A 23,463-nucleotide genomic window follows, 5' to 3' on the forward strand; every position below is an offset into this window, starting at 1 on the left:
CAAGACAAAGTCATCTATTTGCATGTTAAGTAAAATATGTTTTTATCAAAGAACAGAAAGCTACAGAAGTTTATACTGATCCATTATTTATTTATTTCTAGGAAGCTCAACTCGTTAATGTTTAAATTAAGTTCTTTATCAATACCAATTTCATAATTATCTACTTAATTAAATTTAATTAATTTATTGCAGCCGATTCAGATTCCAGTCGAAGCGAAGATGAAATACAAGAAACATCATTAACGAGACACATGGGCACAATTGAAACACAAACTGACTCTTAAAATCAACGAACATTAAACCAGTTCGAGTTTATTTAAACTTTATTAATTGGAATTTCATGTTATATAATTATTATTTATTTATACCACTCTCCACAATATTATGGATAATTATTTAAAGTTGAAATTCCATGTTTTTTCACGAATTGTGTTTTTAATCATTTTAACCAACAATATCGTTAAAATTATGTTAAGATCAAACCATTGAAATTGGAACATAGATTTTTTTAAACTTATTATGCCGTATCCTTTATAATTAGTAAGCCCATTGGGTTATTCAAAGAAACTTTCTATTTATGTACTTGAATAAAATATCATATTATTATTATAATGAGCGCGAAATCTTTGACTTAAGCTCTTTATTTTGATATAGAATAATGTATGATACTTGTACATTAAGTCTAAATGGAAAATATGTAATCTTAAAATATGATTTTAAGAAGACATGTTTTTTTTGCATTTTACGTCACTTTAATGGATGTCTTCAGATTAGAAATATTTCAATTTCAAAAGGTTTTACTCTCAAACAAATGCTAATCTAAGTTTTAATTGTCAAACATTAGTTCAAACTAAGTTTTGCAAAATTAATATACATTGAAAACTAGTAAGTGGATTATCAATTTTAATCTTTGAAATGGAATTTTATCTTAAATAGTTTGAAGTTCTTAATCACTGTGAAAAAAGTTTAAAAACGTGAGATGTTTTATGTAATAGAAAATAATTCTCATTGGAACGAGACGAAAGTTCGGGAAAGAACAAGTTCAAAATTAAAATTTTATTGATTTTCATTCAATATATAACATAAAGGTCATGATGGTTTTGATTGCTATAACAAGCTTATAATTCTAATAATTCTCACACATTGCGTAATGTAGAGAAAAGTATTGAATATTTTGTTTTAGGTTGCTTTTTACTGTAAAATGCAAAATATCTATACATTGATAAAACATTTCGATAATAATGTCAAAACTTTTTTATTTCGTCACTAAAACTATATCTTTAAAAGTAACTTAAAATTATTTTTCCACCTCTTTTAAAGACCTCAATAAAACAGGCCAAAATTCATCCACTTCACACCCAAAACATAATATCATACCCCATAACCATTATTCCATGGAAAAGAAAATGTTGGGCACAATATCGGCCCTAGTCGGCACTACGATAAAGCCAAAGATTTATTATCTTCAGAAAACACTGCATCATGCAACATATATATAGGTATAAAGTAAAAGGCTTCGTTCGCGATTTTTGAACGGACTCTTTTTATCGACATTTTTTGAAGCCTCGTTATTGAGTGCAACGGTGACTGAAAATTTTTGGCTCACAGTTTGTGCATAGGCAAAATGGTTTGAGAGTGCATGTAATGTTTTAATCGTTACACGACCTATAAATATTATTGAATACCGTTCTTCGTCCGTTCTATTAGGTCGGTAAAAAAGTCTTTTCGCATTATAGTATGTATGAACTGGTAATAAATGTTCTACACAAAAATGCTCGATATTTGGGTACCTTACGAGCTCACTGAAAGAAACCTAATGAACTGTGTACTTATTTGTGATTCTTGAAGCCAAAGAGATTTCATTACAAGGTCATACATACTATTGCGAAAAGACTTTTTCCCCGACCTAATATTATGTTTAGGCTCACAAAATTATTTTATATCGTTTAGTATGTGTGAACTCTTTGACTCATTTTTTAAAGTTCTAGATAACGACCGAAACGTCCTAGAGTCCACCTTAAGTCATAACCTACCTACGCGAAATCCCGTTTTTTCCCATAGGACCGAAGACCTTTAGCCATTGCACTTGAAGTATGATATATCTCAAACTCAGCCCTTAAATTCTAGCAGAGTATATTATAATATTATGCTCCATTTATAACAAAGCCTCATTTGACTGCCTGTATGACATTCAGACAGATTCTAATTTGTATTTTGATATAGCATTTTAGATTTAACGACCATCTACTATAATAAACTAGATCTAAATTAAACCCCAAGGTACCTCTTAAAAGCACCATTCGTTATAACTTATGTTAATACATATAATATTACAAGCTTTGTGAGAGAATTTATCACCTTACATTTGAAACAGTAACAGTACTATGAAATCATCAACTAAATCGCTATACGTGAGACTATCAACAATGAGATATAATATATTATATTACACAGTATATATACGAGTATATAATATATTATGATAGTAATATATAGCCAGCATTTATCATAGAGCGAACAAAGCTCACGTATTTTCTGTATCTTATTAAATTTCACAAAGAAAAAATATATTTTATGACACTATTCAAAATTGTCGCCGGCGAGAATTATTTTCAATTACATTTTTCGAATGATATATGAATTGTGACTTTTGAAAATATTTGACTTATTCAATAAAAATGAATGATGCCATTGAATTGTATTGAATATTTTTTGTGAATAATTATTTTGAGTTAAAAATTATTGAATAATTATTTCGAGAAAAAAATAATTATTTTGAGTTATATTGAGAAGTGTATAGATGCGGTGGATGCATGACACAGTATTATTTTAGTGATAAATAATTTACTTTACTTGCTTATCATAATTATAAATAATTTTATCTGTACATAGCAATTTGGTAGTTGGTTTGAGCTAGGACATAATAATTATTAAAATAATTAATAATTTAAGAGGAAAGCTCTTTTTAATATTAAAAACATCTGTGACATATAAAATGATTGAAAGTGTTTTAATGTAAAATATTTGGATACAATTTTTATAACAACTGAGTTAATGTGAAAGAAAAATATTAGCTTTAGAATAAGCAGAAAATCAGAGAATAAGATGTTTAATCTCAAATAAATTATTTGAATGTACATTAAGATAGAGCAAACATCAAAATGAAATTAAAAGTCTATTGTAATAAAGAAATTTATGAGAATATCAAAATGTATGAAAATTATACAATTAAGAAAAAAAATTATATTAAAAAGAGAGCTGTAAATCTACCAAAAATGTAATAGAAAATATTTAAAACAATTTAGCTGCCATATTTACATAATACGGGTATTAAGATGAAGTCTTAGCGAATTTCCATATAAATGTATTTAGTTAAATAGTTGTAGTTGGTAGATACGCATCTCACCGATAAACGTATAGATTTCTTAAAATAATTATATGTATAATTAAAGTAAGGAATAATAATTGAAATGTATATTTATAAAATGATATTTGGTGTAAAAATATAATTTATAATAATACATGGAACTACCATATATTTGGATTTCAAGTTAAATATGTAAATGATATCAATTCAAAGGCTTTGAAAATGTTATTTAACTGTTTTAAATCGTACAATTATAGTTCGTGGTTTTTGTGAATATGAAATAATATGAATACAGCTGCAAGCCGTTGTGCGAAAGGTCAAAAATACATACTAAATAAGTAGGCAAGGAGTGTAGAGTGAATGGAAAGATGATCGTTGTTACGTCTACGTCTATAGCCATCCCAGTGGTTGCTGCTATATTCACATACATACAGATAAATGGTGCATAATATATGAATGAAGATTGCTTTTTATTAAAACAAGTATTATGGAGTTTAAATGAATATTATGTAACTGACAAATAAAATCACTGTAATAAGATAGGTCAATGAATCGTATAAATGACGTCACATTGTCGTAAATACTATTCTTAAAGTATTATTTCCTAGATTGCCATTTTATATGTTCTAAAAGAAGAATGTTAAAATCCATTTTGTAATACATATTTAGTTATAAGAATCAAGGTTTACATAAAAACCAAAGAATACAAAGTACTTGATGGATATATTCATTTATTTCCTTTGTCTCACAAGATTAATGGGTAAGCACGGTTTGAATTCATTTTGCTAACGTCTTTCTAAGTATATTATTCATTCTTCTTGCATCCTTCGCTTTTGAGTCCGTTTACATTATACCTATACTACCTATCCCACGTGGTTCTGCTCGTAAGCAATTTTTACAACATGAAAAAGCAGATTATAGGCATTTTTTTTCAAAAAGTACCTTATCATATCGGATGTTTTTCTATCTATATATCTTTATGCAAATTTCATCAAAATCCGCACAGCCGTATAAGTATAATGACGTTTTAATGCAAACGTCGTCTTGCCTGCATCAAATCAGTATCAGTGGGACAGCGACTTTGGTGTGATATAGATTCCATAATAGACAGATCGCGTATAAAATATTGGTTCAGCAGCGCGCTACAGTTGGTACTGTCAAGTATCGAAAGATGCACATTTTAAATCTTGTGATAAAATAGTTCTTACGACGCCCGCAAGAGGCGCTGATCAGATTTTCATATAAAATTCTCGATAGTTAGCCGTTTGTCAGTAGTCGATAGTTAAAAAATCGAGCTACAGATGTGACATACTACTATAATTTAAATTACAAAGAGTAATTGACTACAGTATTTATGATATTGTAATTGCTATTGAAATAGATAACAAATAGAACATAGATTCTGCACACAATAGATTTCCCTTGTGACTTATTTGAAATTAAATGTTTGCTATCGATTTTATCCAGTGTGTCAATTTTTGATTTAGTACTTCTGTAATTGTAGTTTGTAATATATTATAACCTACATTTACAAATTCATATGATCACATCTCCATTATAAGAAATAAATTGTAAACTTCTGTATATGTTTTAAAAATCTCGTGGCGAAGTGACAGAAAGTCTACATCTTTCGTCTATAAGCTTTGAATCTGCATATTACATATTTTACTTATACATTTTTTAAAAAATATGAATCGTTTGCCAAATGCTGATATCTTTCACTTTCAAAGTAGAACTTTGTTTAAGCAACAGTAACTGATTTCAAAGTATAATTTTGACCCATATATTATTGACTGATTTGAGCATCACTCAAAATTGAGTAAGTGTTTTACTACTATAATACCGTAATAAATATCTGAAAGAGAAATCTGTAGTCTCCGCCAAGGTTTTCTTCTATAATTTCTTATGCTCTAATTTTTATCTCTTTACCCATTATTTTGTCAACATATTTAAGCCAAGGGTTTCCATAATATTGTACCAAATAAAAACCATTTCAAATGTATACGTTTTAGTATAACATTGTACAGAAAATAAAAGAAATATAAAGTTTATATTTTACAACGTTTGTTTTATTTCAACAGCACATTGTTGATGGTCTTATAATAAAAACTGTTGGTCTGTTCTTGAATTAGATGATTTAATTCACTTTAATAAGCTTGCTACAATCATTTGGGCTTTAATATCAAAATAATATGTGCAAAAAAATGCAAGAGAAAATATTTTTAAAGCAGTCCCACTATAAAACAAGGTTTGGCTTAGTACATAATCAGTATTGGGTTCGACTCCGAATTGTATGTAAAGATTTTGACTTACAAAAAGAAACCATGACATAAGACACAAACAGAATAAACACGAATTGAACCAAATTGTATTTATCCCTTCATAAAATTTCACGAGAATTAATTTAATTAAAGAAATCCTATTAAAAATACAACGCACCCTTTTCCAACCCCTACACACGATGATATAATAACAAATATCATTTCTTTACACCATATTATCAACCCAACCAACCGTCTAATTAAATCCTTTTCCATCGCAGACAAATCCACGAACAAAAGATAGTCCCTCATTATAATTCAAAGAGCATCTTTAATATGACATTATGAATTGTGAGAGCGAGACAGAAATATATTTAATAGGATGTATGAAAGAGACACATTTATACTAAGCGGATTGCGAGGCGACGAACTCGTATGATATCTTTAAGGTTTTTGCACATTAGCGTGCTTACATCTTAAAGAAACAAGTATTCTGCTGACATTGAATATGCAAAAGCATAATTTGCTATCAGTATAATCTATTATTGAATTTTGTGGCTCAAGGAAAATAATTGGTCGGAAACCAAACCCGAGTTTAAAAAAGTAGAAAGTATGAAAAAGTGCGTAAAATTTTGAAAAAATAGGAACTTTACGAATAGGCACACCAATCACGGACACAAAAAATGCCACATATGATGAGACTAGCACATGCGTCTAAATCATTTTGATAGAGGTATTTATATGGGGCATGAATATAAAAGATGTATAATGTATATTATTTACTTGAATGATGTTTTTTTAACAAATGAGCAAACGTTCGCTTGTAACATTACATTACGGGTTAGTGTATTTGTTTACTTATCTTAAAGCTTTTATTATGTGGAATAAGTAGAGTTTCAGCTTAAATGTAACGTGTGTTTTGTATTGGTATGTATGAAAAGGTGAAATGATTGTTTTGTTCAAGATATTTTCGGAGATTAAACAAATATATTTGAATATTTTGTGGTATAGAAACAGTTTTTTTTTCTTAAAAATGCAGTTGGAGTCATTGAACAAGAAATACGTTTTTTCTTTTTAAAATAGCTGAAAACAAAAGTAAAGTAAAAATTATAAGAGAAAGGATAGTAGCCCGTAATAATTGTCAATGATATGTAAATTGATGTATTAACACTGTTTGTTTAAAACCGAGGAATAAGATGTTAGGTAAGTATATTAGAAAATACACACTCAAATAATATATATAAAAGAACACCACAATTACAACGCTTTAGAGTATTTTTATAAAATACATTTTATTCTCAATAAGTTGCTACGTTCGTAGTTCGTTCGTAGCAAACTCGTAGCTGGTCGTAGCGTTAAGGAGCTGTTATGAAGTGTATGAGCATCGTTCGCACTTATGTTCTAAAGTGCTATTTAGATACGAGGGATGAAATTCAAGAGGGTTGTAAAATTTTTAATATATTTTTCATAACGTTATAAATTAAAAGAAATGGTAATTTTTGTGACGGTTTTTACCTGATACAGCTTCATTGCTCCCAAAATAATAAAAATGCTTGGGAAATTAACCGAATTAATGAATCGCTTAAGAATGGTGACATGTTTTTTTTATAATGAATAATTAATTAACTATTCCATACTTATTTCATTGCTAAGTACATAGGAACTAATACGAATAAAAACTACAATAAAACTATTGTTGGTTTGAAAAAGTTTTTTTTAATCAAAGGTTTATTAAAGTTGATATGGTCTATATAAAGGCTAAGTAACTACTTAATACAGTTCACGTTTTAATTTGTAACATATTCAAATTCAAGCCGAAATCATCCATACATTTCGCATATTGACTTATTAAAAAAACTTGATCATAATTTATCCATTTAAAAATCAAATTAACGTATACAACAGACATGGCTGATCAAATCGATTTTTCTATTCGAATAAGCTGGCTGTATGCGAGAGGTGTCAATGCCATTTTCACCAATAAAAAACTACAGTTCAATCACCGAACACGTCTCTCTCGACAAAAATATTTATTTTTATTTTATTGGACTCAGCATTTTGCAGTATTCTGTTTCAAAAATCCGCAAAAAATATTATTTTCTGTATTTTTCATGATTTGTGGATATTTCTCTGACTAAATTAGAGATGTGTGTTGAATAAAAAATGTACGAAAAAAGATACATTTATTTCTATTTGTTTTGAAATTGTATACTTTAAAATCTTCTCACGGATGGCTAAATGGAGACATAACTTTAATAAATTGTGAGGCAATGTACACTAAAGTATATATTTTATTTCTATTTTATTGTGACAGTTGTATTTTGATACTTTTTTGGTCTCGAAATACACTCAAAACATCTCCGAGTATAATTTGGACTAAATTTAAACTTTTGTTTTCGATATTGAATTGGTATTGTTTTTAAAACGACGTCTATATTACAATAATTAGTGCGTGTATTAAAAGTATGATTCGATTTCAATTTATAAAACAATATTTTTTTATATTAAAAAAAAACTATGTCTGGTATCGGTATCGCAAATTAAATTGTACGACGAATTGAAATTTGAGATGTTTTATCAGAATGATTCAATTACTAGCTTTTATAAATGGCTACCTACGTTTGCATGGAACTTATTTTGAGAAGTCTAGAATAGTTTTCTCTTTGCCTAGTTACATTTTAATCCGTAGCACGTCAGTAATATAGACAAATATTTTGAACTAGCCTCGGCCCTTGACTTCGTCCGCGTGAAAAGATTTCCCAGAGTAATAAGTATCCTCTGTGTTTATAAACTATGTATGTACCAAATTTTATTCTAATAGTTATTTCGTGAAAGAATAACAAACATCAATACAAACATTCTCACAAACTTTCGCATTTTTAATTTAAGTAGGATTATTAAATTTCTACGAAAGGTACTGTTACACAATTTATTTTATTCCCAACTTGCTATTCGTCTTGCAATTTCAGTAATATTTCAAACTACACAGAAGTCAAATTAAAAGCTTGATACAAGGTAACTTTCCAATATCGCGGTTGGACTTGGAGCCATAAACTCGAGCAACAATATAAGCAACTAAGAACTCAAGCCGTAAAACTGAGTAACTGTGACCTACGGCTGTATAGTGTATATAATTGTGAGTGTATACAATGTGAATGTAAGTGGGTGAATGGAAAATTCAGCATTAGATGTTTGTTCATTGTTTTGAATATCTGCTGTTGCATTTTGAATATATGTGAAGACTGTCTTATGACATTGACTGGTTTCTGAGGTACATTTTGTAGTAGTTTATCAATTCAATAGCGTTTAAACTTGTGTAAAAAATACGCTATTGGATAAATAAACTACCGCTAAATGTAGAAGAAACCAGGGATTAATTTTGCAAGTGTTTGTGATACTGTTTAACTAAAAGATAAGTGTTGTATAATTGTCATTTGCAGCAATGCTTAGGAAAAAAAAACCCGCTTTACTTGGTCTTAGGAATATTGCAAAATTGAATCGCTTTCAATTTAAAGACGTTAATTAAAAAGTTAATAGTTTTGTGTAAAAAAAGGTTTCGATTACTAAATGTTATTTAGCTTTGTTTACATCTACAGAATACTCACCTCACAAAACATCAAATCATATCAAAATTCAAACTATTTGCGACCTAAAATATATTTGTTAAATATTAAAAATTTCCAGTTTATTTAAAACAATTTCTATGAAGATCAGACCGCTTCCTAAAATGTAAAACGACTGTATTTGCGTATCTAAGTATTTAAAGTTCAACAGACACCTGAATATAACCGGTTAATGCCACGGTTACGGCTGGTGCCGTAAAATTGAGCGAACAATATAAGCAACGAACGGCTCGAGCCGTTAAACAGGGGGCCTACTATATTACAACGTAGGTAAGCGTAACTCCGATCGAAATCTCAGAATTTTCTGACGACTTCTAACTAAATCTAAATTCGATTTAGACATGCTCAAACATCGATATTGTAACAAAATTTAATACATAATATCACGCCTAATGTACAGAGAGTTGTATGAAATACACTCACGCCATTAACAATTTTAGTGCCTTGTAATAGGAGACGAGCCTATTGCCATTTATAGAGCTTGTTACCAAACTCCGGCCTTCTAGTAAGAAATATTGTACTTAAAACAAAACTACATAAGACCAATGGTACTTTGGCCGACCCAGGAATGAACCCGGGACTTTACGATCAGCAGTTAGTTACACTACTCATCGCGCCATAGAAGCAGTCACGAAACTTCGGAAAAATAAGAGCACCAAATCCCCAGGTTAAAAAAACATAGTAGGCCCCACAGGGCAGTTGTTTCAATGTCGGCTAATTTTAGTTAACTGGTAACGCAATTGTTGACACGGAGTAAGACAATGGACTAGTAGACTAGATTGAGTTTGTTTTTTGTTTTATGTTAATGAGCTCTTGTTGATTTGATCTATTGAGAATTTTACAGTTTGTGTAAGTAAATTTTCAAGGCATTTTGTATGTTTTACTAAACTACTGCGATTTTTCAGATTTTTGTTTCCTTATCCGTTAATTATATAAGATTACGACCTCGGGTGAATAAAACAAGTAACCAAAAGTAACGTACTGCTAATTCGTTTTTTTGCAAACAAACTTAGGACACAAGGTACTTAAAAGTTCCAAACTAAGATAATAACTGGAGGTATATATGAAGATGACTAAAAAAATATATATCTACGTTTTTTATCGTCATAAGAAACCTAAATTACTATTAATGAAAATAACAATATATTAAAGAAAATATTATTATGAATTTAGTTCATACAAAATTTAATTCTTAGTTTGATCATTTAATTCGTATAATATTTGCAATTTTCAAATGGGTAGTACATTTCTCAGAAATAATTGTAATTTAACTCCAAGATATCCATTTTAAAGCGTTACATTATACTATTAATATGCATTAATGCAATCAAGCGTCTGAAATTGTTCATCTAACACAAGACATTATGACCTCTCGAAATATGACACCGCATTTGTCTTAACCGTTTCAAGAATTAAGAACCTTTCATACAGTTTTGTAGTTTGAATACTCCATTATTTTATATTATTCTTAATGTATAGCTCCTTTAGTCAAGAAATGTGTCCTCAATTACCATATTCCACGTGATTTCTGAAAATTTTCTTAGTACTCTTAGTAAGGAATGGCTATTAGGCCCGACTAAAAATAAGGGTTCGATATTTCTTCCTTCTATGAGTATTACGTCACTGTTAACTGTATTAGTTTAAACAAAAGCAAGACATCTGACGTGCCCATTTCTCTTACAAATTTACTAGCTACTTGGCACTGTATATTCCGAATGTATTTAATATATACCTAAGTAAAAACCAAATTTCACCGAATAGGTAAAACTTTTTTTCGATCTGATCTCTCTCTCAGAGAATCAACACTCAACACTCAAGGTCGCCGACCTGCCGCCATGACGATAACTATATGTCAAAAATTTTAAATTAAAAACAAACATGCTGGTGACTTATTGACTGTCTTGGAAACATAGACCACCGACATAAAAATCTTCAGTGTGTAGGCTCCTTAACACCCACGATAAAACACAAAAACTGTCCACATTTATAAAAGTAATCGTCTCACATTACCATCGCGAGCGTCTAAAACAATATCTTTCTTTTACGCGTAAAACTCCAGACTAACATACATCTTAAACTTATATTTAAGTCTAGAACAATAGGCTTTGTTCTTAACATACAAAGTAACTATTCCCATAGCAAAAATGAAGCCAGGCTTACGACTGAATAAACAATATTAATATAAGCATACATAAGCTTTGCCATTCTGAGCGCATAAAAAAGGGATATTTCCCTACTAAACCATTCCATAAACACGATGTCTTTACCAAATATTTTGCGACTACCATCACCCTTATTTCTGAAGCTTTAAGGTTCATTATTGCAAAACTTAAGTGTAAAGTAAAAATATGTTGTTAGGTACTACGTAACGTCTCTTAATTCAGCCATAAACGTATAGCGCACTCTAGTTTATTGCAATCTAAAGTTAATAAGACTTAAGATGGTTCCCTTTTTGGGGATTATATAATGGGCCTTTTTTAATCCTCGTGTAATAAGGGATTATCTTCTGAAGGTATTTTTGGACAAAGGGAATTTATAATTTTTCTGTTACGTGATACCTGATGTGGGAGACTTAGCACGTATATTTTATTCTAGTAACTATATTCTGCTTTTTTGTTGGAATTTGCTTCCAATTCGGGTTTTAGGTTTTAATTTTGAAGAAGAGGATAAAAAGGAAATTTGAAGAAAATTATAAGGAGTTATAGGAATTGGGAAAAGGCACTTCGGTGTTTAGTAGCTTGCTTTTGGAATGGCCAATGCCCAGTAGTGGACTACTATAATAGCGTCAATAGTGATGAATACGAAACTATTTGATTTGAAAGGTTCGCTCTCATAATAATTTTGTAAGAATATGCTTTAGTTACGTTAATCGTATTATAATTCAATTTTAATTTACAAACCATAGCATTCTATTATTTTTCGTTTGTTTCAGTAGCAGCAAAAGCATTATTTTAACAAATTCACACAAAAATGAAGCTTAAAAAGATCTCTCGACTTGAAATTCTAAACGAACAGCGATGCTTTAAATAAAAACATGCCTACATTTTGCGGAAGTTTGGACGACGTCCAAAATTTCATCTTATAAGCTCATTTCACTTGATTACTCAGTTGCTGAACCAAAAGAGATATCATTTTAATAGCGTAATAGATGTTTGTCGGGAACTGCTAGAAAGTTGGAATAATTTGTTGAAGACCATCTATTACTGCAGTGAACTGAAGAGTTATTGTAGGAGAAAAGATCTTCAAGATAATAAATACTGGTCACACAAATTCTATTCAATAACTGACTCGAGTTTATTTTCGTACCGTCAACTGTATCATCTTTACTTTGCCACGATAACTTCAGCAACTGAAATATATAGGTAATACTAGTGAATAGTATTTCTATTTAGCAGTTGTGTAATTTTATATAAGTATCTTTTAATAATAGTCTTCTAATGTAAACATATTTTTTGTCCTTTCTCGGGCTCAAAGTCTGTTTGTAGAAATTTTATTTACATTGAAATTTTCAGCATGACGAGAAGACACAGGTTGGAGTTACTTCCGCATTTATCGTATTAGAAGGGATTAAGGGCCAAAGTATGTATATTTGATAAGACAAGATGTTAAGAAAATCTTGCTGACCTGAAAGGTTTTTAAGCAGAAAGAAAATGGAAAGGTTCCATTTTCTTATTAAAAACAACGACTAACTACTAAATTCTACCTGTACTTCAACATTTTTCGTCAAATTACAAAAGATCTCAAATTCCAAAGAGCATACGACCAAACAAGTGAACGTAGCTAAAAACAAAATAAAAGCCAGTACCATTACACAGTAGTCGATAACAAAGCGAAACAAACAAAGCAATGCCATACAAATCACGTTGCATAGTTCTGAATAGAAAATATTGCCTTGTTACTTCAACTAAACATCTATGCAGTAACGGACAAAAGGTTTGTTTAGAAGTATGTTTGGGAATATGGAATGACTTCTAAATAATTGGATTCCTTGATAGTTTTTTTTTTGTATAAATGTGTTACTGAAGTAAGCTGCGTAAACCAACCACTCTCACGTTAAGCAACTCTAGCGATGGGTCGTCGTTTATTTGTATTTAAGCTCAGCCTCTCCGTGCTTCGAAGGGTACGTTTTAAGTCAGTTTCAACTGTACATCTAGTAGGTTTGTAGTCTTTGAGGCTCATTCAGTAGTGCATATGATTGCCTGGTAGAGGTGGACATTATTATTTCAGTTGTAATTTTAATAAGATCTTAATAAATTGCGCAATTTTGGTTTTTTGTTTTTTAATAACCCATATCTGTCCCACTGCAGGGCAAAGGTCTCCTCCCAAACGAGGGGGAGGGGTTAGGCCTTGAGTCCACCACGCTGGCCAAGTGCGAGTTGGGGACTTTGCATGCCCTCAATAAATGTATTAAACAAATTTTTAGGTATGCAAGGTTTCCTCACGATGTTTTCTTTCACCGTTGGAGCACGTGATAATTATTTCTAATACACACATAACTTCGAAAAGTCATTGGTGTGTTGCCTCGGATTCGAACCTGCGACCACTTGCGTGGGAGGTGCCAACTTAAACCACTCGAGGTTAATGACAGCAAAATTTCTATTACAAGATTTATAAAGGTAGTCTAGTTGATGTTATACTATGTTTTATAAATACAAAACCTTAATAGTATTAAATCGATACTTGATAAATTATTCGCTAGCTAGACAGAAAATTCAAAATATCCTTGTAGTCCCAAACAAACAAAGTTAGGACATATTGTGTAATCTTAGTCTGTTCTGTAGTCCAGTTACTAAGTACAGACCGTAGTGTTTCCAATGAAACAGACTGATGAACATGGTCGCTGCCACTTCAGACGTACGAAGGGAAGGATGTGGTAAGTTGACTGTAAGATGTAATGGATTTTTAAATTATCTGTTGAGTTATTGCGTTACAATGATGATAGAAAACGTAAATTATTTGATTAATGTTGCTTTCTTCCATTTTTTCTTACGTTTCTCGGAAGCCTGTTCTACAATAATAAATAATTATAAACCTTTTGTCTATTTTTGCAGCAAAATGAAAGTAAACCTTGGAAAATCAATTGAGATTTATTCATGCATATATCAAATATTTTTACACTTGTTCAATATAATTGTGACCAACAATGTGTTTTCTATTGTCTTGTGACGCTGAAGGTGTTCACAATTATTACTTTATTCGAAAAATCAATAAAAATGAACAGTAATACAATTAAATGTACCGTATTTAAATCTTCAAACATCATTGTAGTTGCTAGGACAGGCTTCGACCGCGGTTACCCAACGCCTGACGTTTTGCCGCCAGCCGAATTGTGGACTAGCGAATTTAGGAGAAAATGCCCTGGACCACTCTCAGATTCAACCTGATTGGATCTTTGTTGGTGCAGCATCGCGTTCTCTCTGATTTATAGCACACCCTTTGACTTTTTGGTTAACACGGATCCAAGATATAAAGGCTTTTGACACAGAGCAGTTGTCATGGAAAATATATCACAATTATAGACAATAAATACATGCAAAGTGTTGGTTTGATTAATTTGAAAGTTACTACATTCGTATACTTACTTATCGTAAAATATGAATAAAGGAGAATGGGCACTCTTGGGCGGTCGGCGGCCATTAATGAAAGTAGTGTCAAATTAAAGTAATGATAACTAGGAACAACTTTTACTAAGAACGTTTCGCTGCAATCCTTTCAGGAAACAATATATTGACATGTAAATATAATGGAATTTCATAGAACAAATACAATTTTTTCGTGTCTGTAATGTATTTAATGTTGTGTAATAACGTTACATCTTATTATAACGATTGCAATGCCATCAAAATGAACAATAATCGTAACTCGTATCTATCTATCATATGGTTCACCTAGTTTTAAAGTTGTTCAAGCCGCCCGAATGTTATCTTAGTTGACAACAACCGGGACCGACTTTTTACGTGCCGTCGAAAGCACGGAGAAGCTCAGTTCAAATACCACAATGCGGTCACCCATCTATAGAATGACCGCGCCAACGGTTGCTTAACCAACAGATCGTTTACCGACCAGTGAGCGCAACTGGCTATGAACGCCTGGTTTTTAAGCTGAGCATTCAAGATAGATAAGTCGTCTCAGTGAATATATTATAGAAGAGCAAGATGTTTACTTGTTACGATATTTATATATTTACATGTTATGATTGTTCGAATATTAATAATGTCTACATTTGTATGCAATAATATAAATAGTACTTTTTATTTAATCTCCGAATATAAGCCAAAAATATGTTTTTATACTATTAAAAGTGCTCAAAAACAAAAATGTATTTTGTTCGTCATATAAGTGCGTCGCGGCAATAAAACTTCTACACGGAAATTATAGGACTAAACTACATTAAAAAAACATTAAATCAAGTTTGGCCGCGGATCGCCCAGGCTCCATACTAATTTGCCCATTCTCCTTTCTTAACTAGCATCCTATTATGTTAACTTGTATAGTATTATTATTCATGTAAAAGTATGGTATAGACTTTAAAATTAAATCAATAAGCCAAACAACTTGAAAAGTGTTCATATAAAAATTTTCAGTCTATATTACAGATCTATTCAGCTCGATATTACAGAGCTGCTGTTACATAACCTAGTAGCGGCAAGCAACCGTAATTAATGTACATAAAACCGTATCATTCATTTTGATTCCAAAGTTCTTCACGTTCGTTTTAAATTGCTCCAGAATATTTCCCATTTTCCTTATTATTTCGTAAATTATTTCAGAGTTCTTCAACTACCACACATTTGGAGTCGTCTTTCAAGTATTTTTGATGTCGCGACCCCATCATTTCTCGCTCGACAGGACTCCCATTCGCCACTGCAGCCCTTGTTGACTTAAAGCGTGATTGGACCTCTATTTATTTATTTTGGACCTTGCCTTCGTCCACAAGAAAATTGGGAACCATCCTACTTGTTTGGTCGACATGTTCCGTAATAATGTTTTTATTTGTACAAGTTTTTTTTTTTAATATTTTCAAATTGAAATATTTACGGTCAGCTTGTTTCTGTTTGTTGAAGGTAATAGGAAATGTTTTACAGATGATTCTTGGAATATTCTTTATCTCGGTTCTACGAAGTATTGCTTGAAGATTGCGGGCACTTTGCTTTATAATTATGAGATGCCTCTTCGTCGCAGTTTTAAATAAGATGTTTTAATCACTGTTTTAATGAATATCACTTTTGAAATGCTCACTTAAATAACGTCTTATTATTAAAACGAAGAAATAAAAAGCAAGTATTTTTTGCAGTAATCGTAGTCGTTTGTGTAACTTGTAATTTAATAGCAAGTGAGGCATACTATCACAAATTATGGCTGTCTAATCGATTTATTACTTCATTCTAACTTTTGCAACAAAATTTTCCTCGGAAGTGAAAAGCGGGTCAATAAAGATGACCACCATAATCCTAAAGAACATAACACTAACTCAATCGAACCACAAATTCAACGATGGCCTCGCAAGTTTTGAATCCACATTTTATATCCAATCCATTATATCATGCAGCATTACCGGCGATTCATCGTCTACTCTGAGTTTTATTGCGAGAGCACATAAAATATCAGGTGTTGAGATATGAGGGCATATAGTTCTAACAGTTGATGTATTCTGCAGGATGTTGGTGACATCTGTTTTTATTGGGCGACTGATTTTTGTGTACGAGTTTATTAGGCTACTAGAAGCTGTGGAGATTTGTAGTACGTAAAATTAGGTTAGAAGGTTAGATTGTAATACTATTAATAGAGAAAAGTGAGAAATATACGTTTCTGTTTCTGTTTCATGATCGTTTAGGAGTAATTCCTAGACCAGTCGAAGTATACATGAGTTTTAAAAAAAATATCAGCAGTAACCGAAAACTTAGTACTTAACGATTATCAGCAATTGCTATGCACACGAAACTGAAGACACAAACCCTAAACTATCCTTCATTCCGGGAGACAAAATTGGATAAACAAAATAAATGTGTAATCACTTTTTAACAAAGCAAAAATATCCCTATACTTTGTCTCTTTTTGAACAGATACATTATACCTTAGCCGATAAAACTATACGTTTCAGCAAGGGAGAATATAAAAATATATTTCCACCTGAAAAATTCGTTGGCAGGAGGCAGCCACTAATATAGTCATCAATATAACCTTACTCAAAACTTCATTACCTCAGTGTGAGCCGATACAGTTTTGCAAAGAGAAAGTTGGCTCGCCTCCACAAAGCTATGTTAATAGCTGTTTGGACTCCCACGAGACTGAGACAAACGGATGAGCTTTTACTAGAAATTATTAAGGTTTTAGGTAAAGATTTTTTCTATATAATTATTTATATAAGGTATAGATTATTTATATAAATTAATCCCGCTTCGGATTTATTATAGGTATAAATTTTAGGAAGGTTCGTCACTGGATGGGTAATCATCTGTTGTTGAATTCGATTGCTTATAGAACTGAAGGATTTCTTCACAAATTGAAGCCCACTCAATTTATTCTAATTATCAGCCAACGTCAATTTTAGCGATAATTTTAAACTGATGTAAGCCCAATAGATAATTGTACATGTATATCGTTGCTACGACCGTGCCATATACCATTCGAACCATCAATATGAGCAAAAAACTACATAGAACATTTCAAAAGAAACACAAAACTTAACAAATCCACAAACAAATTGAAAAACAAAGAACAAACAAACACCAATAAAACGTAAACTACGAAAAGGTTGTGTTTACACGAATTACACACGGTAATGATCGATCACAAGCGTTAAGACGTCGGCATCGAACCCTGGACCCACGGAGCGTAACCCATAAATAATAGCGTGATGCGGCGTACCGTGAACTGCCTGAAATATAGACGCAATAAAGCGCTACGTGAACAGCTACATACTATGTTGTGGGGAGATAGGAAATAAGACGTATGGGAAAATGACTGAGCGGAAGTGGGTAGATGATGAGTTTATTTCTACCAATATTATTCAAAGAGGTAATAATAATAGCTTTTGATTCAGCCTGCAGTGTCTCACTTGTGTTAAGAAATCGGCTCATTTTGATTGATAATTAAAAAGATTATTATTATAAATCCTTCTTTTATATCATTTTGTACGAGATATCATATAAGTTCGTGACAGAAATAATTTCAGCAAAAACTACTAGACTTTTTACAATTATTTTTGTCACAAAAACAGTTCTACTTAAAAAATACTATGATTTTCATCTTTTGTCAGCCTAAGAGAAGGCCAGAAAGTATAGTATTAAACAATATTAAAATAATCAATTTGTAATAAAAATCTTCACTAAAACAATACTAACCCAGCTGTAGTCTTAAACAAGTCTAACATTAAACAGAATAGTTGAAATTGTATTCCCTACATGAACGGTTTACTGCGTGTCGTAAAACTTTAACTAAAGAAAGTGCGTACTTGTTACAATTGGACGAGTACTGGACCGATACGATGGCTGTTTCATTTTATTTATAGACACTACAAAAGGTTTTATAAGGCCTGAGTATATTACTTTTTAAAGGCAAAAAAAGAAATTCATTTAATTAAAACTATAGAAATAAGGCTTTCTAGGCTCAATTACAGCTGGAGTCAATATGGGTCCAATTCTATTATACCTAAAATAGCAATTTCTAGAAAGGACCTACGAAAAACAATTTGGTATTTTATTGTGAGTACGCCCGGTAAATAACGATTTAAAAAGTACTGACATACATGTATTACTCGAGTACAAAATTATTTTAACGCTGTTGCTAAAACTCATAAGTACCCAGTTAACATGCGTTTACAAGGCTACTAAAACAGCGACCAAAAAACCAAAGTCCTTTGAAGATTTTCGCGGACATCACTCGGTTATGCGTCAAATAATTATTTAAACAAACAAGACAGTATAATCGAAATTATCAAAATGAAATCAAATTTAGCTCAAAACTGTCCCATGCTCACATTTGTACCAACCTCGTCTCATGGCAGTTAAGGTAAATAAGCATATATATGTACTAAGATGACGTATTTAAACACTGTTGCTTGATGTAAGCTGTTAAGGAGCTTACAAATGCTACTATCTGTTAGTTTGTTTGACATTGCAACATTGTATTATGATTTACATTTACGTTACTCATAGCAGAAGTTATACGTTGCATCAATGTAAATACTTGGAATATCAATATATTTCAGTAAATCATAGTCAATTTTTAAAGTTTATCTTTGTGCTTTGCTTTTGCTGAATAGTAAACAATATTTACAGGATTACTGCTTAATCAGATTTTTATGCAGTTAGATAAAAATACTTTCGCTATTTACTGCTGCTGCAATAACCGTTACAGAAATGTTAAAAAAAAGTATAAAGACTATGAGAGACTGCAAGATTCGTCACGTAAGAATAAAACCTACGGTAATTTTTGTTACAATGTAAATACAGAATTTTCTGCTTTCTGTCTTGAAGTTCAACCAAAACCGACAATTTCAACTTCTCCCAAATTCACACACTGTCAGCAACATTCTATATATCTCCAATAGATGGAATTGTTGTGTAAGGAAGACGCGATTGTGAATTATTGCAGGAAATATCGAAGAGAGTGCACGCCAGGTAAAAGCATCTGCCCATTGAGAGCCTATTGCTATTAAGAGATGGGGCAGCCCTACATACTGGCCTTGAGTTAGAGTTGCCATAAATACCGGTACGTGTCAATCTTTTGAATAGATGTTTGTATTCGCTTTTGACCAGTGGTTTTACTTCGAATGTTGGTCGGTATTGGGACAAATGTTTGATCAAATGTTGGTGTGTCTTATTTTATTTGTGTGTTTTTAATTTATGTTTAAATTGGTGAGATTGCGCTTTTGATCTTGCTTTACTAATATTATTATAATTTAAGGAAGTTCCATACACGTGTTAAACGAAAATAAAATATTCGCTGAATTAAATAAAATAAATAAATAAATTTAACCCATTAATGTCCCACTGCTGGGCAAGGGTCTCCTCCCGTAATGAGGGAGGGGCTAGGCCTTGAGTCCACCACGCTGGCCAAGTGCGGGTTGGGGACTTTGCATGCCCTCAATAAATGTATTAAACAAATTTTGGGCACGCAAGGTTTCCTCACGATGTTTTCCTTCACCGTTGGAGCATGTGATAATTATTTCTAATACACACATAACTTCGAAAAGTCATTGGTGTGTTGCCCCGGGTTCGAACCTGCGACCACTTGCGTGGGAGGTACCAACTTATGCCACTCGGCTATCGGCGCCGCTGCGCTGAATTATACTAACAAAAAAAGCAGTTTGTTATTTTCTTAACAGTTATTTCGTTTGTAAAGTCTTACCTAATCAAGACGAGTGTAACAGTTTCTTTCTGCTCTCTTCAAGTTATTAAGCAAATTATACTATTTCGTAATCCTACATCTGGCATTCTGGACTACAAACTAAAGCTACATTGGTCAAATTAACTAATCGAGAGATTATTTTCCTTTAAATCTAGATATCGATTTTCTATCTATCTTTGAAGCCCGATTAAGTAGAAATATACCTCTAAGTAGTAATAGAAATTAAAGATTTTATTTTTCCTTTTATTTCTACATCTTGCAGGTACCTTCGACTTACTAATATTGAAGTCCGTACTAAATTCGCTAAGGGCGCTAATAAAGTTTTCATATACTTATCAATAATAGTCGATTAGACTTAAAACTGTTCTCTAAAAATAAACCAAACAATAAAATTCCATTTACTATTACAAAGGGATAGCCAACAGTTAGCCATTTTAATTCGCCTCTGTCCTCCTTACAGCGGAGTGCAAAGCTGCGTACCACGATACGTGGTTGACCTGACGCCCTCATCGCAAAGAGCTACGAAACGAAGAGAGGAATTCTAACATATTTATATTTGAAACGCTATTTTGTTAAGGAGCTGCAAACTTTTGTGGTCTAAATGTAAAGAAATAGTTTGGGTCACTATTGTTTTTGTAGTAAAGATTTAAAACTTTTCATAGTTTTCGAAATATGATTCGATATGTTAAACATATGGACGCATCTATGTCGTAGGTATATGGACTTATTTTTAAGTCTTCTTTTTTCTTTAGTAATCCCGTTTGTTAAAAATGTATTGCTATGGTAAAGGTGGTAATAGACACATAATTGCACTGTATGTCGTGGGTTCTATTCTTTGACATTCCCTGGATAGTTCATACGTAGACTTAAACGCATATATAATCCACACTTTATTTTTTTTTTCTTAAACTAATTTTATTTTAATTTACAATACATTTTTTTACCTGGCGATTTAATAGCCCTTCTCCACATCTACCGCACCGCTAAGTTAAAATACTTCAAATATATTGCAAAATGCCCTACAGCCTAGAATACGTTTACCAGTTCCATGTAGGATGCATTAGGCGTGTAGTTTACGATACCGATCCGACTGAACATAGCACGTGTGTGAGATCATTCGATACATACACGCTACATGCTTCTAACAACTATACTACTTCAATTATATTTGTACTAGCTTTTAGAACATACTTACATAATGACGAGCTCGTGGCTAAGAAATTACAGATACGCTGCGCTTTCCGAGGTTGGTCTGTGGATGGGTGCCTATATTATATATACAGAGTTCCACCATGTTTCAGAAGGCACGTTTAGAAGTGGGTCTCGGCTGACAATCTCAAAGATCTTTGACAGTCGTTACAAGTACCTAGTCAGAAATTTAAAAGTCTACAACGAGCCACTATATACATAACTTGTTTCCTTCATCGACATATGGGCAGGGTAAGAGATCCAAAGACAACAATTAGTATGAATGTTATTAGTAATCATTAATTAATTTTACAATAAATTATTTTGAAAACATTATTAATAATTAATTTTATAAACAACGAAATTTCCACAATACGTAATCAACTTTAACATAAAGTTCATTCACCGGGCTCACGAGTCATATGATATTTGAATTAATGAAATTAAAATAAGAATGAATGCCACTACAATGTTGCACCGGCCAATAGGAAAACAGTAAGAAAGTCTCTCTTTCCTAGCCACTCTGCTATTGGTCGGCGGCGCACGCGACGCTGTCACGATTTTTGATGTACTTTGTCTATGCCGCCATTGCAGTGCCGCGCGAACCTGTGTCCTTGACATACTTATCGAAACATACATATTTTTTTCTCAAAAAGGACGCTTATTTATATAGTTTTTGTTTTAGTTATTGGTGTAAATAGTAATAGTAATTGTTGCGTGTATTGACTTAAAAAAAAAATGTTTAAGTGTTTACTGTGATGCGGAAGCCATTGTTTTGTTGATGGTTTATTATTGTTTCGTAGTGAGTGTTTGTGTTGTGTTTGCGGTGCCTAATACGAATCGTGTACGTTCTTAAGATTAGGGAGTAGATTTGTTATTAATGAGGGTGGAGGCTAAATGCAACACCGATTTACAAAAACTTTGTAGGTATCCGTCGAGATGGCGATCACATTTAACAAATCAAAATTTAAACATCGTGCATTGCTTTTTCAAGATAAGTACTCGTAGTGATTAGTGATGATTAATAAGTTACAAAACTTAAGTGATAATAATTCGTAAGTAGGTGAGCAGTGCATTTGCCGCGCGAAGTGTCAGTGTCGTCACAGGATCCAGACGCGCTGGCGCCGAACTCTCGAGTTTGCCGCGCTACGTTCCCGCTGCTGCTCCATCGTAGACGTAAGTACATATTATTATTATGTATTATATTATTATTTATTCATAGCGATGGTACTGTTCTGATTTAATTGTGTACGTTTAATTTTTTTTAATTTGAGATGAACTAGCTAGGTGTGATATTTTCTTGTTTGCCACATGACATTTGACCTCAAGCCCAACCCATACATTGAAGGGAACAAGCCATGGTAGCAACTTGTTGCATGATAGTGTAAATTATAACAGACTTATGGCACTTTGCTCGACCCGAGACTCGAATCTAAGACAGTCGGATACACTACCGATCGCGCCACGGAGGATATAATGCATACATACCTACATAACGTTGTATTCTAACGTACAATCACGCCTGTTATAGGTACCTACTCAAAGTATAGTCATAGGTACATAATATAATATATAGACTAACAAAAAGGCCTGACCTAAATTCTACTGTAAACGAGTCAACCCACGAGAACGATAATAGTTTTACACCATGAACGCTAAAGAGATAAATTTC

The 23,463-nt window shown here is 32.0% G+C and overlaps 1 protein-coding gene across 2 annotated transcripts in view; it reads left to right on the plus strand.

The window, feature by feature from the left end:
• The window catches only part of LOC142980889 (protein turtle homolog A-like), a 112,636-nt gene extending 107,246 nt beyond the window's left edge, over positions 1 to 5,390 (plus strand). For both annotated transcript variants that reach the window (XM_076126474.1, XM_076126475.1), the window contains one exon: positions 193 to 5,390. In XM_076126474.1, the coding sequence (XP_075982589.1) occupies positions 193 to 284 (92 nt within the window). In that variant the 3' untranslated portion in view covers positions 285 to 5,390. The remainder of the gene's footprint in view (positions 1 to 192) is intronic.
• The last annotated feature ends 18,073 nt before the right edge of the window (positions 5,391 to 23,463 follow it).

This window comes from Anticarsia gemmatalis, chromosome 19, assembly GCF_050436995.1.
Source record: "Anticarsia gemmatalis isolate Benzon Research Colony breed Stoneville strain chromosome 19, ilAntGemm2 primary, whole genome shotgun sequence".
Taxonomy (NCBI): Eukaryota; Metazoa; Arthropoda; class Insecta; order Lepidoptera; family Erebidae; genus Anticarsia; species Anticarsia gemmatalis.